This window comes from Leuresthes tenuis, unplaced genomic scaffold (assembly GCF_036924035.1).
Source record: "Leuresthes tenuis unplaced genomic scaffold, fLeuTen1.0.hap1 SCAF_15, whole genome shotgun sequence".
Taxonomy (NCBI): domain Eukaryota; kingdom Metazoa; phylum Chordata; class Actinopteri; order Atheriniformes; family Atherinopsidae; genus Leuresthes; species Leuresthes tenuis.
This window is the reverse complement of record NW_027325369.1, coordinates 33584411-33599105: the sequence shown is the minus strand read 5'-3', so window position 1 is coordinate 33599105 and position 14695 is coordinate 33584411. Positions and strand designations below refer to the sequence as shown.

General features: G+C 38.6%; 1 protein-coding gene across 1 annotated transcript in view; it reads right to left on the bottom strand.

Annotated features, from left to right (window-relative positions):
• The window catches only part of LOC140269848 (protein phosphatase 1 regulatory subunit 37), a 61153-nt gene that overhangs the window by 40862 nt on the left and 5596 nt on the right, over positions 1 to 14695 (bottom strand). Inside the window, exon 3 of the mRNA XM_072364829.1 lies at positions 2839 to 2884. Within this exon, the coding sequence (XP_072220930.1) occupies positions 2839 to 2884 (46 nt within the window). The remainder of the gene's footprint in view (positions 1 to 2838; positions 2885 to 14695) is intronic.

Genomic DNA, 14695 nt, shown 5'->3' with positions numbered 1-14695 from the left:
CTTCCTTCACAGACAAAGTTTATCTGCGTATGTTTTCTTTTAATAAACTTCTGACTTAATCAGAAACACACAGAGAGAAACAATGATAATAGCTCCGGTTTTTCATGATTGGACTTCCAAGACGTGAATGTCCATTGATTCCGTCTGTCTGCAGAGCAGCGATCAATAAACACATCTGTAAACACCAGCTCAACTTCTAAAACTCATAAATGTTGATGGATTTCTGCCCCCAAAAACTGCGCTGAATGTCAAATAAACAATTTAGCGACATACAAAAGCTTGTGTGACACCCAGTGAAGTAAAAAGTGTTCAGACGCCGGAGCTGGAACTCATTACGTTTACTTGGAGTTTACAGAAGAATTACTGGTTCATTTCACTGCATCCATGGTTACGTTCCAGGATAATTACAGCATCCTGTAAGATGGCCGACGGCTGCAGCTGTGACACAGATGTGGAGCCTACAACTGATCTAACGTCAGTAGTTCAGCTGAAGTTTGAATGATCCGTGGAGCAGCAGCTGTGACATCACGCTAAACCACCAGAGATCCATAACCTGAAACCGCCTGAAATGCTCGTGCACGTCTTTGTTCTCAGGCTGCACAATTAACTGAATTTTAATCCTGATTTAGAATTTCGACGATGAAACAAACGATCGTCTAATACTGAAAAAAACTGTTGGGTCTGAGCAGAACATCATCATGGAGCTGATGATGTCACACCAACTCCATGATGATGTCACACCAGCTCCATGATGATGTCACACCAGCTCCATGATGATGTCACACCAGCTCCATGATGATGTCACAGCTCTGCTCTATAATGATGTCACAGCGCTGCTCCCTGATGATGTCACAGCAGCTCCATGATGATGTCACAGCACTGATCATGATGATGTCACACCTGTTCCATGATGATGTCACAGCACTGCTCCGTGATGATGTCACATTAGCTTTATGACTCAGACTAATAAACTCAGACTGGGTATTAACTAATTAGTTATTATGCACACACACAAATGCACATAGTTTATTTATACTTTCTAATTATTTGTATATTTTACCACTTGGTTTGTCTATTTTCTTGTTAATGTTGTTTATTTATTACTATTTCCAGTTCAATAATTACTGTATAATTGTATTGTTCCGACGTGTGAATCTTAATTCTAATATCGATACCTTTATATATCGGATGTGACATCATCACAGCGGGGTGAACCTGTGACATCACAGCGTGGTGAACCTGTGACATCATCACAGCCATTATCTTACATCAGAACTCTGTTTAATTCGATTACAACTTAATCAAACCGCTGAGGCTGCAGCTTCTGAGTGATTACTGATTGGTTACCTTCATGTAATCAGATTACTGTCGCCCCCCACCTCTGATCCGGAGTCACAGTCCAAATCAAACTGTGACTGATCAGACTCCGAGCCCCCCCCCCCTCCCTCTGTCTCCTGGGTTCATTCTTATCTCCTCAGCCAAGAAGGGGAAATGATAATTACTATCATAATCATCCAAAATGATTTTTTCTCTTTCTGTTTTAGCAATAATCACTTAACTGAGCGATGGTGGAAGGAAGAGCCGTCTGAAATCCCATTTTTTATAATCCGCCCTGCGTCGGCAAGATAATAAGGCAGCGACACCCGAAGTCAGATGTCATCAGCGCGTGACGACAGTGACGCCCATCAAGGCGTCGCACAACTTCAGCTGCTGCAGCGGAACGTTTTAAAAGTTGGGCTGATGCAAGGTTTGTGTTGGATCCGCTCAGAGTCCAATGTGAACTCATCATATTCACCTCAGATAAAGTCGGTTCGGTTCCACTGACATCAAACCTGAGCTTTAAATATCATCACCTGATCAGCAGCAAGACTTCAACATGTCAATAAATGCACAATGGTGGGCGGGGCCTAATCAGGCCAGCAAAGCTGACCAATCAGAGCAGACTCAGGGCTTTGCTTTCAGGCAGCAGCAAACAGCACATCTGGATGTTTGGAGGGTTCCTGTCCTGCTGAGAAACCCCCCAGTTACAGATGAGCGGGAGGACGCTGTGTGGGAAATGAATAATACATTCACGGTCTCGACAGCGGGATCGCTGTCGCTCATCTGAGGCCCCGCCCCCACGCCAGCTCAGGGCCAACAGTTTGAAACTGACAAAAAGGAATCTGAAAGTGTGAAAAAAGGTTTTGAACTGCAAACAAAATGTCTGAAAATGTCAGATCTGAAAGTGAAGAAGGAAAAGATTCAAATGGAGAAACATTATGACCCTGAAATGGCTCCAAAGTCTTTGTTAAATCTTCCGTCTGTGACTGTCTGCAGATGTGAGAGGATGTCAGGGTGTCAGCGCCTCGTTTAGGGTGAGGAAACATCGCCGGCTGGCTGAAAACAGACGCTCCACCTTCGATGAGTTCCCTGTGAAATGCTTTAGTCTCAGAGCTCAGTTTGTGTCCCGCAGCACGGACAGAAACGCTTCGGCTTCATTTACAGACACCAGAGCCAGAAAAATCTGAGTCCAGCAGCAGTTAGCTCCAATTTCCAATAAAACAGGAAAATAAACATTAGAATTTAAAGGTTTAGAATTTAAAAATGTGGTAAATAAGCTGTTTAAGGTGCTGTGTTTCAGAGATAATTCTGATAAATGATCCCGCGTGGACCAGGGAAAACACGGTGTGGGTGTAAGAATGACAAAAGTAAAATGATCTCAGATCTGTTGTGACATTTATAATATAATTACACTTTCACAGAATGTGTAAAACATGATAGAAGCACAAAGTGTGTCCTGAATGTCACATAAAGTCCTCAATCATGTCTGATAATGATGGATCGAGGCGCTCGTCTTACCTCTGAGATCCAGGCATCCGACGCTGCCACCTACACACACACCCTGCTGAGAGAAAGAGAGGAGAGGTGTGAGGGGGGGCGTCAGCACGCACACACGTGCACACACTGAGCACACGTGCACACACGTGCACGCCAGCCACCCTCCTGCCACACGGCCTCTCCATCCACGCCACACTGTAGTGGTTTGATCAAGGAGGCTCATTGGACGCCAGAGTATGAATTATGAATTTCGCACAGTTTACCGCCGCCGTGGATGGCGACACGGCGTCCTAATTAACCAGTGTATAATAATTAGAAACAGCTGGTCATCAGTTGATGTGTTCATTTGCTGGAGCCAGCGTTCCACATACATCTAATTTGACTGCATCAATCACCGGCGGTGGCAGATCTGCGCGGATGCTGGAAAACACGATTCTTTTTTTTATCGACGAGCAAAACAAGACGACAGCAGTGATTTAAAATGTGTTATTATGCATATTATATGTTAGTGCTGTTTTTCTTACTCATATTTCAGGTCTGGGGTGTAAATGAACTTCTTTGGATGGCTGAAATGATCCTGTTTCACTTTGGTGAGGGGCCACCAGGGGGCCCCAAAAGTGTGCAGATTGAACATGTTGAGCTGGACTCTTCAGCTCATTTTTACTTTTAACGCGAGGGAAGCTTCATTATCAGTTAGTTTTTGTTTTTATGAACAGATCCTGAAGAAACGGGTGGGGGCCCGCTTCTGCTCGGGGCCCTGCAGGAAGGGGCCACCCTTCCCGGCCACATGTCAGTCAAACCCTCCCCACTCACAGCCGCTCGCTGCTTTCTTCCTAGCGAGTGGCGCCTTGTTTCCTCGCTCGCTGCTAAATACGAGTCATTGTTGAAAAGGACACGGCGAGTACAAAAGGACTTGGAAGGCTCTCGTGCTGCAGAGACGAGAGCAAAGCGGGAGACAAAAGGACGGCGGCGGTAATGTGCTCCTGTTGGAGGAATTAGACGGATCAATGGGACAGAAATTGCACTGTTTATGTGTACAAGAGGCTGCCTGTAATTGGTAGAGGTGTCTGAATTTACCCTTGAAATTATCTTTCTGAGACAAACATGCACACAAGCTCGTGCACTAACGTGTTGACAAGTTTTTTTACACAAATGCGTGTGCGTGTGCACGTTGTGTCACGTGCACACGCTCAAACACAACAGGCAGGATTTATTTTATTGTATTTTTAAAAAGCTTCTAATTCATCTCTCGGATGTTTAAATAAAAAAATCTCATCACATGCTTTTTCATGTAGATATTTTCAGAGAAATCTGTGTATTTTCTCTCTTTGGAGCATTTCATTCAGCCTCTTCTTCAGCGCACGTACGTGTGCACGGCTTACATGGCAGATATGGCTCATTATTGATGTAGGAAATCAAATTCCAATAATGTGTGAATCTGCATGTTGATTCCGGATGGTGGCACCAGCTTTTAAAGCTGATTGGTTTGAGTCAACATCCTCTCTCTCAGGCAGACTATTTTCAGCCATTTAAAGCAGAAATGAGCCTGTTATTTTAGGCGAAACACTCAGCAAGTCAGCGTCAAATCATGGAGATGCAGTCTGGCTATAAAAGCATCAAACAGAGGCAGAGAGGGTCGGACTCATAGCTGCTGAACATGAGTGAACCCGCCTCGAAATGAGTGAAAATGTGAATATCTGTGACCACTGTGGATGAAGTTTACTGTGAGGCCCGTTCAAACCGCAGGTTCAGGCGGTTCTGGACGGTCCAGCTCTGAAGAGAACTGCTTTGATGTGGCTCAGATCCAGAGAACAATGCGCAGAACGGACTCCCACGAACACACGCTGCTCGTCCTCCTCCTCAGGAATACAGTGGCGGCTGTTTTTCATCTTAATGAATTTCTGAACTTGTTCGCCGCCCCCCCCCCCCCGCTCGCCGCTGCCTCGTGGTGAAAGACAGACACCGAAGACGCTGGCTGCCAAATCAATTGATGTGTCAGGAGGGAGAGAGGACAAAACGCAGCGATAAAAAGCAAAGCGTTCCTCCCTCACACATTCGAACAGGCAGCAGAAATAGACAGAAAGGGGGGGTCTGGTTTCTAAACTTCACTTCCAAAGAACTCCTCACTATTCTCCACTCAGCCGTCCAGAGCTGCTCTGCCGCTCCGCATTGTGTTAAAAACTGTCTGATTGCACCATTTTTCCTCTTTGCCCCTTTAATTAACTGACAAAAACTAGAAATAAGTGATGTATATATTTATATGTATTTATTAGGTGCATTTCAGAGCTCTCAGGGGCTCAAATCACCTCCACATTTTTCCTTTCAGCATCTTTTCTGCACTAAAGGATAAATTATTTAAAATAACACGACCTTTTATCTCACACTCTTTGAAGGCGGCAAATTAAAAATGTAAATTGGGAGCTAATTAATATGCAAATGTATTCATTTGCTGTTAACAATTAGCAATTAAAGCTGCAGTGTCTAGAAAGAGCTCAGACAAAATTAGTAAGTTCATTTATCATTTAAAAAAAATGAGAGAGATCTGAAAAGGAACATAAAATTGTGATTGAGTCTCTGTGTGTTTCTCCGGCGCCGGCTTTGTGCGTCCACGCCGGCTTTGAAATACATGATAAGTGTGCGTTTAGCGACTTAATTAATGCCACTTCGTGTCAAAGATACTGTGCCCTTAAATGGTTGGTGTCAAAAATAATGTAGACGGTGGAAGCTGAGTGGTGTGTCGTGACGCCTCAGTGCCTCCGCCGTCTGATCCGAGCGTTTGTGTTGATCCGACCCAGTTCTGCAGGTTTGTGACGGTGTCAGCTCGGCTGCTTCTGTCTGCTCCATCAAAACAAAACTCCGATTAAAAGATGGGGAATAAAAACAGGACGATGCCTTTCAAAATGATTCTGGATTAAACCAAACCCTAAAACATCCTGCTGATGAACTGTGAAGGTTCGAAAGATTCGGATCAGAACCAAACTGAGATCAAAGGGTAAACGCTGGGATCTTAGCTGTTATCTAATATTAAAACATAAATCATTAAGAATAGAAGATGGCATCATCAGGAAATACTAAAGTCTTGCTTTTTTTCTCCGGGTCATCTTCAGAGCTGAACCGGAGAACTGGACTTCTTCTTGGTTCCACCTCCTGTTTCCTTTTAAAAAGTCCCTTTTTAAGCTTTTAGGACTCTAAACAACACATTTCACTGGAACTTCTGTTGGTTTCTGCATCAGGTTTATATTTTTTACAGGATTTAGTGATCCAGGAAAATTAAATTCGTCACATGAGACGTTAATAATTCAGCAGCTGAAAAAAACTGTGAAGATTCGAAATGATTCTGTCAAACTGGAGACAAATCTGGGTCAAAACTCCTGTGAAACGCTTCTGTGGCGACGGCTTTAAGAAATAAAGAGAAATATGTACATCCAGGAGATAATGAAACAGATCTTATTTTAATCTATACTTCAGTTTGTGTCCACATGCACCAAAAAGAGAGAAAATTACGTCTTTTCAGCTGAAATCAGCTGAAATCCGTAAAATGTGTTTCGTGATCATTTCACAAACTTTCTTGTTGGATCTCACGGGGGACGAACACACGTTTGTGATATTCTGATTACTTTCCAGGTTTAAGACAATGCGGCGCATGTGAAAATGGATTCATTTGGATCCGTATTTCCTGTTAAATCTGTCAAATCTGTTGAATCTGTTAAATCCGTTAAATCCGTTGAATCTGTTGAATCTGTTAAATCTGGTAAATCTGTTGAATCTGTTAAATCTGTTGAATCTGTTGAATCTGTTAAATCTGTTAAATCTGTTGAATCTGTTAAATCTGTTAAATCCGTTGAATCTGTTAAATCTGTTGAATCTGTTAAATCCGTTGTATCTGTTGAATCTGTTAAATCCGTTAAATCTGTTGAATCTGTTGAATCTGTTAAATCCGTTGAATCTGTTGAATCTGTTAAATCTGTTAAATCTGTTGAATCTGTTAAATCCGTTGAATCTGTTAAATCTGTTGAATCTGTTAAATCTGTTGAATCTGTTAAATCTGTTAAATCTGTTGAATCTGTTAAATCTGTTAAATCCGTTGAATCCGTTAAATCCGTTGAATCTGTTGAATCCGTTAAATCCGTTGAATCTGTTAAATCTGTTGAATCTGTTGGATCTGTTAAATCGGTTGAATCTGTTAAATCTGTTAAATCCGTTGAATCCGTTAAATCCGTTGAATCTGTTGAATCTGTTAAATCTGTTGAATCTGTTAAATCTGTTGAATCTGTTAAATCTGTGGAATCTGTTGAATTTTAAACTAGTTTATAAACTAGTCTGATTTAAATAGTTAGTTGTTCCTCTCGTTTGTAACTAATGTGAACGCAGTTTATAAACTAGTTTGATTTAAATAGTTATTTGTTCCTCTCGTTTGTAACTAATGTGAACGCAGTTTATAAACTAGTTTGATTTAAATAGTTATTTGTTCCTCTCGTTTGTAACTAATGTGAACGCAGTTTATAAACTAGTTTGATTTAAATAGTTAGTTGTTCCTCTCGTTTGTAACTAATGTGAACGCAGTTTATAAACTAGTTTGATTTAAATAGTTATTTGTTCCTCTCGTTTGTAACTAATGTGAACGCAGTTTATAAACTAGTTTGATTTAAATAGTTAGTTGTTCCTCTCGTTTGTAACTAATGTGAACGCAGTTTATAAACTAGTTTGATTTAAATAGTTATTTGTTCCTCTCGTTTGTAACTAATGTGAACGCAGTTTATAAACTAGTTTGATTTAAATAGTTAGTTGTTCCTCTCGTTTGTAACTAATGTGAACGCAGTTTATAAACTAGTTTGATTTAAATAGTTATTTGTTCCTCTCGTTTGTAACTAATGTGAACGCAGTTTATAGACTAGTTTGATTTAAATAGTTAGTTGTTCCTCTCGTTTGTAACTAATGTGAACGCAGTTTATAAACTAGTTTGATTTAAATAGTTATTTGTTCCTCTCGTTTGTAACTAATGTGAACGCAGTTTATAAACTAGTTTGATTTAAATAGTTAGTTGTTCCTCTCGTTTGTAACTAATGTGAACGCAATTTATAAACTAGTTTGATTTAAATAGTTAGTTGTTCCTCTCGTTTGTAACTAATGTGAACGCAGTTTATAAACTAGTTTGATTTAAATAGTTAGTTGTTCCTCTCGTTTGTAACTAATGTGAACGCAGTTTATAAACTAGTTAGATTTAAATAGTTATTTGTTCCTCTCGTTTGTAACTAATGTGAACGCAGTTTATAAACTAGTTTGATTTAAATAGTTAGTTGTTCCTCTCGTTTGTAACTAATGTGAACGCAGTTTATAAACTAGTTTGATTTAAATAGTTAGTTGTTCCTCTCGTTTGTAACTAATGTGAACGCAGTTTATAAACTAGTTTGATTTAAATAGTTATTTGTTCCTCTCGTTTGTAACTAATGTGAACGCAGTTTATAAACTAGTTTGATTTAAATAGTTATTTGTTCCTCTCGTTTGTAACTAATGTGAACGCAGTTTATAAACTAGTTTGATTTAAATAGTTAGTTGTTCCTCTCGTTTGTAACTAATGTGAACGCAGTTTATAAACTAGTTTGATTTAAATAGTTAGTTGTTCCTCTCGTTTGTAACTAATGTGAACGCAGTTTATAAACTAGTTTGATTTAAATAGTTAGTTGTTCCTCTTGTTTGTAACTAATGTGAACGCACAGTTTATAAACTAGTTTGATTTAAATAGTTAGTTGTTCCTCTCGTTTGTAACTATTGTGAACGCAGTTTATAAACTAGTTTGATTTAAATAGTTAGTTGTTCCTCTTGTTTGTAACTAATGTGAACGCACAGTTTATAAACTAGTTTGATTTAAATAGTTAGTTGTTCCTCTCGTTTGTAACTATTGTGAACGCAGTTTATAAACTAGTTTGATTTAAATAGTTATTTGTTCCTCTCGTTTGTAACTAATGTGAACGCAGTTTATAAACTAGTTTGATTTAAATAGTTAGTTGTTCCTCTCGTTTGTAACTAATGTGAACGCAATTTATAAACTAGTTTGATTTAAATAGTTAGTTGTTCCTCTCGTTTGTAACTAATGTGAACGCAGTTTATAAACTAGTTTGATTTAAATAGTTAGTTGTTCCTCTCGTTTGTAACTAATGTGAACGCAGTTTATAAACTAGTTAGATTTAAATAGTTATTTGTTCCTCTCGTTTGTAACTAATGTGAACGCAGTTTATAAACTAGTTTGATTTAAATAGTTAGTTGTTCCTCTCGTTTGTAACTAATGTGAACGCAGTTTATAAACTAGTTTGATTTAAATAGTTAGTTGTTCCTCTCGTTTGTAACTAATGTGAACGCAGTTTATAAACTAGTTTGATTTAAATAGTTATTTGTTCCTCTCGTTTGTAACTAATGTGAACGCAGTTTATAAACTAGTTTGATTTAAATAGTTATTTGTTCCTCTCGTTTGTAACTAATGTGAACGCAGTTTATAAACTAGTTTGATTTAAATAGTTAGTTGTTCCTCTCGTTTGTAACTAATGTGAACGCAGTTTATAAACTAGTTTGATTTAAATAGTTAGTTGTTCCTCTCGTTTGTAACTAATGTGAACGCAGTTTATAAACTAGTTTGATTTAAATAGTTAGTTGTTCCTCTTGTTTGTAACTAATGTGAACGCACAGTTTATAAACTAGTTTGATTTAAATAGTTAGTTGTTCCTCTCGTTTGTAACTATTGTGAACGCAGTTTATAAACTAGTTTGATTTAAATAGTTAGTTGTTCCTCTTGTTTGTAACTAATGTGAACGCACAGTTTATAAACTAGTTTGATTTAAATAGTTAGTTGTTCCTCTCGTTTGTAACTATTGTGAACGCAGTTTATAAACTAGTTTGATTTAAATAGTTAGTTGTTCCTCTCGTTTGTAACTAATGTGAACGCAGTTTATAAACTAGTTTGATTTAAATAGTTATTTGTTCCTCTCGTTTGTAACTAATGTGAACGCAGTTTATAAACTAGTTTGATTTAAATAGTTAGTTGTTCCTCTCGTTTGTAACTAATGTGAACGCAGTTTATAAACTAGTTTGATTTAAATAGTTAGTTGTTCCTCTCGTTTGTAACTAATGTGAACGCAGTTTATAAACTAGTTTGATTTAAATAGTTATTTGTTCCTCTCGTTTGTAACTAATGTGAACGCAGTTTATAAACTAGTTTGATTTAAATAGTTATTTGTTCCTCTCGTTTGTAACTAATGTGAACGCAGTTTATAAACTAGTTTGATTTAAATAGTTAGTTGTTCCTCTCGTTTGTAACTAATGTGAACGCAGTTTATAAACTAGTTTGATTTAAATAGTTATTTGTTCCTCTCGTTTGTAACTAATGTGAACGCAGTTTATAAACTAGTTAGATTTAAATAGTTAGTTGTTCCTCTCGTTTGTAACTAATGTGAACGCAGTTTATAAACTAGTTTGATTTAAATAGTTAGTTGTTCCTCTCGTTTGTAACTAATGTGAACGCAGTTTATAAACTAGTTTGATTTAAATAGTTAGTTGTTCCTCTCGTTTGTAACTAATGTGAACGCAGTTTATAAACTAGTTTGATTTAAATAGTTAGTTGTTCCTCTCGTTTGTAACTAATGTGAACGCAGTTTATAAACTAGTTTGATTTAAATAGTTATTTGTTCCTCTCGTTTGTAACTAATGTGAACGCAGTTTATAAACTAGTTTGATTTAAATAGTTATTTGTTCCTCTCGTTTGTAACTAATGTGAACGCAGTTTATAAACTAGTTTGATTTAAATAGTTAGTTGTTCCTCTCGTTTGTAACTAATGTGAACGCAGTTTATAAACTAGTTAGATTTAAATAGTTAGTTGTTCCTCTCGTTTGTAACTAATGTGAACGCAGTTTATAAACTAGTTTGATTTAAATAGTTATTTGTTCCTCTCGTTTGTAACTAATGTGAACGCAGTTTATAAACTAGTTTGATTTAAATAGTTATTTGTTCCTCTCGTTTGTAACTAATGTGAACGCAGTTTATAAACTAGTCTGATTTAAATAGTTAGTTGTTCCTCTCGTTTGTAACTAATGTGAACGCAGTTTATAAACTAGTTTGATTTAAATAGTTAGTTGTTCCTCTCGTTTGTAACTAATGTGAACGCAGTTTATAAACTAGTTTGATTTAAATAGTTAGTTGTTCCTCTCGTTTGTAACTAATGTGAACGCAGTTTATAAACTAGTTTGATTTAAATAGTTAGTTGTTCCTCTCGTTTGTAACTAATGTGAACGCAGTTTATAAACTAGTTTGATTTAAATAGTTATTTGTTCCTCTCGTTTGTAACTAATGTGAACGCAGTTTATAAACTAGTTTGATTTAAATAGTTATTTGTTCCTCTCGTTTGTAACTAATGTGAACGCAGTTTATAAACTAGTTTGATTTAAATAGTTAGTTGTTCCTCTCGTTTGTAACTAATGTGAACGCAGTTTATAAACTAGTTTGATTTAAATAGTTATTTGTTCCTCTCGTTTGTAACTAATGTGAACGCAGTTTATAAACTAGTTTGATTTAAATAGTTATTTGTTCCTCTCGTTTGTAACTAATGTGAACGCAGTTTATAAACTAGTTTGATTTAAATAGTTAGTTGTTCCTCTCGTTTGTAACTAATGTGAACGCAGTTTATAAACTAGTTTGATTTAAATAGTTATTTGTTCCTCTCGTTCTTAACTAATGTGAACGCAGTTTATAAACTAGTTTGATTTAAATAGTTAGTTGTTCCTCTCGTTCTTAACTAATGTGAACGCAGTTTATAAACTAGTTTGATTTAAATAGTTATGACATCACTGATGACATCACTGGTAGATCTGATCTTAGGCATAAACACTGCTAAGATCTTTAGCTGAGATCTCTTCTTTTATGATGCTGCTGTATTAAATAGTTCCTCCTCAAACTTCCTCTCAGACCCTTTGTTCTTCGTTCAGTCGATGCTCTTTTTTACTTGGCTTGAAAGACGAAAAAGATGCTTTTTGTGACCCAAAGTCGGTCATTCAGGTCTATCGCCGCTCCTCTGCTGGCCTTAAGTGTTTATTTATAGAATAAAAACTCCTCCACAGCCCAGCGCAGGGGAGGAAGCCGACATCTCAGCGGCACATATCTGAAGAAAACTCATCTCCATCCGCTGCATTAAAGGGAAAACCCAGATGATTAGCAGATCATTTACATGAGCTGACAGATGTAACGCTGTTTTTCAAATTGTGCTCTCAGAGAGTCCAGGCCTGTGATATTATACTACTTACAAAGCACTCATATTACATGTGCACTCACCCAAGCGTGCAAATTCAATTCACCCTAATAGTGCCCTTCCAATAGTGCATCTCACATGCTTCTCAGTTTAACTGCAACTGTTCCCATTTCAATTAGACTCTTTTACACATAGACGAGGTTTTATCCTTTTTCACTTGAACACGCTGCTTCCCAAATGGCATCAGGGAAAAAGTGTGACACTGGGAAGTCTGAGGACTTTGAATAAAGCATGTGTGTGAAGGCCGTCTGAATGACAGAGCGTCAGCAGCGGGTCCCGCGGTGATCCCCATCCCGACCCGTGCTCCCTGCTTCTCTTTTAGCCGTGATCGCCACGGCTGCCGCTCCACGCCGTTTCCAATGCAGCACTAAGTGCCCCGTTATCACCGCCTCGGCCCGTAATGAGAGAAGCGACATATGTCCGGTCCTCCTGCTGCTCCTGATAAGCCCGTACATTCACACACATGTGGCTCCTCCACCTCTCTCAGCTTTTTGTTTTGCATGCAAGGAGAATAGTGCGGCACTTACTTAGTGACATTTACCTCCACTATTCCACACATGGGAAGGGTGCCGCAATAACAATCAGCATGCATTTAATTTAAAAGGAAAAATCCCCCTTTAGAGCCGCACAGGCAGGGAGAGATGCGGCTTTCAGTGTGAGGGTGTGTGTTGGAGCTATAACAGTTGTGCCGGCAGACTTCCGCAGTGCAACATTAATGCTAATCAAAAGAGCTGAGAAAGCAGCGGTGGTCTGTAAAAACAGATTTTCTCTTGTCTTTTCATTTCTGGAGGGATTCTCTCCTCCCCCCCTCCTCTCCCCGTCCTCCTTCAAAGGGATTTATCCTGGGAAAATAACATTTCTGGGAATTGAATCTGACCCTGAATTTAAGGGAAGCATATATTCGTGTCATTTTTTTTCTCTGCAGAGGGATGAATAATAAAAGTTAAGTTCTGGTAATTGATTTCTCCTCAGTCCACTCAACTGAGTAATCTGCAAGGGAAACAAGCACGAAGCTGTTCATTAGAAGATTTGCCAACATGCAACTAATTCCAAGCTTACTCTCCAAACGTCATGGAAAGAATACAAACTTACAGTTAAAGCTTCTTTAATCTGGAATCCTTTTGTGTTTGAGGGCTGGAAAACACTTCACTTAAAGCCCGATTAAAAAGTAGACTCAATAAGATGGAGAGCAAAAGTCTGGAAGGGAAATAACAACTTATTTAAACTAGTTAAAGAACAAAGTCTGTGTTTTCCTGATGTTTCCTAACTTAAACCAGACGGTTTATGGAGAATAATCTCAAATTGAATCAGTAAAGCAGGACTTATATTACCAAACGTAAATGGCTGTAAACCTGCTGTAAGACAGGAGAGACGTTAGTTTGGACCCAGCGATCAGAACCAGTCAGTCATGGATGTTACTAAATAACCTGCTGTGCAGACGCTGTGTTCAGCGGTTTAACACAGGACCACAGGACTGTGGCCGGGTCCAAAAGATGAGGTCATATTCCAACACGGTGATGTCATGTTTCTTCTTCTTTCCTCTGGTTATTTCTTAGGCTGGAAGTACAGCTGCTGCTAACTTATCATGGCTGCGTTACGCCAGCAGTTACGCATATGAAAGCTGCAAAATGTAGTCGACCAGTAGGGGGAGCGCGAGCTCACTTCTGATGTTTCCATGTTTTTCATCGTCAGCGTCTCTCGCTGTGTTTGATTCCTTCTCTGCCTGCACCCTATCTCTACTCTGTCCCCTCTGACAGAGTCGGACTCCTGGGTTCCTTCTATGGAGTTCACTGTTACCTTTTTATAAAGCTGTTATATCTTCATTTGTAATTTGGATAAACGTTTCTGCTGAATACAGAAACAGAAACTTTCTCCATTTTAGCTTCTCACCCATGAGATGAGGCTACATCCCTTCTTGATTTCCAGAACTAGGGATTGGACCAACGATTAGGGTTAACCCTAAACCTTAAGGACCATTTCCCTCCATCTTTTTGGACGTACGAACTAGTTGTTTTTGTTGAAGCTGTATTTATGGATATATTTATATTTATGTATTTATGGTCTTACTCTGGAAACCAACTCTGTGGAGGCTGAGCTTCACTGAGATCCTGCTGCATGAACAGAACCATCCCAGACAAACACAGAACTTTAAGGAGTCCTTCAGTGACCACAGAGGATGAAACGTACAGAGCATAAGATACGTTTCCTAGATAATTTACAGTCATACTTTCCTTTATGTCCAGCTGGGAAATCTGAAGCTGCTCAGAGATTTTATTTTACTTTATTGGGACTGATGTGATGAACATATTAAAGATCCATTTGTCCAGCTTTCCTGTGACCTGACTGTGTTTAGAATAAAAGTTTACGCTCATGTAATGTAATTAAATGACCGTAACACCTGCACCGGCTGCACAGTTCAGCTCTTAAAATATGCAACCATCTCCATTACCTTTTAATCTCAGTCAGCCGAACAGAGAGGCCGACACCCCCCAGTTTGCACAGTGAAATCAGAGTTAAAGTGTTTCTTTCTCCCCCGCTGGCTCCAACTTAATATTGTTTACCGCTCCTATGAAGATGTCACCAACAGC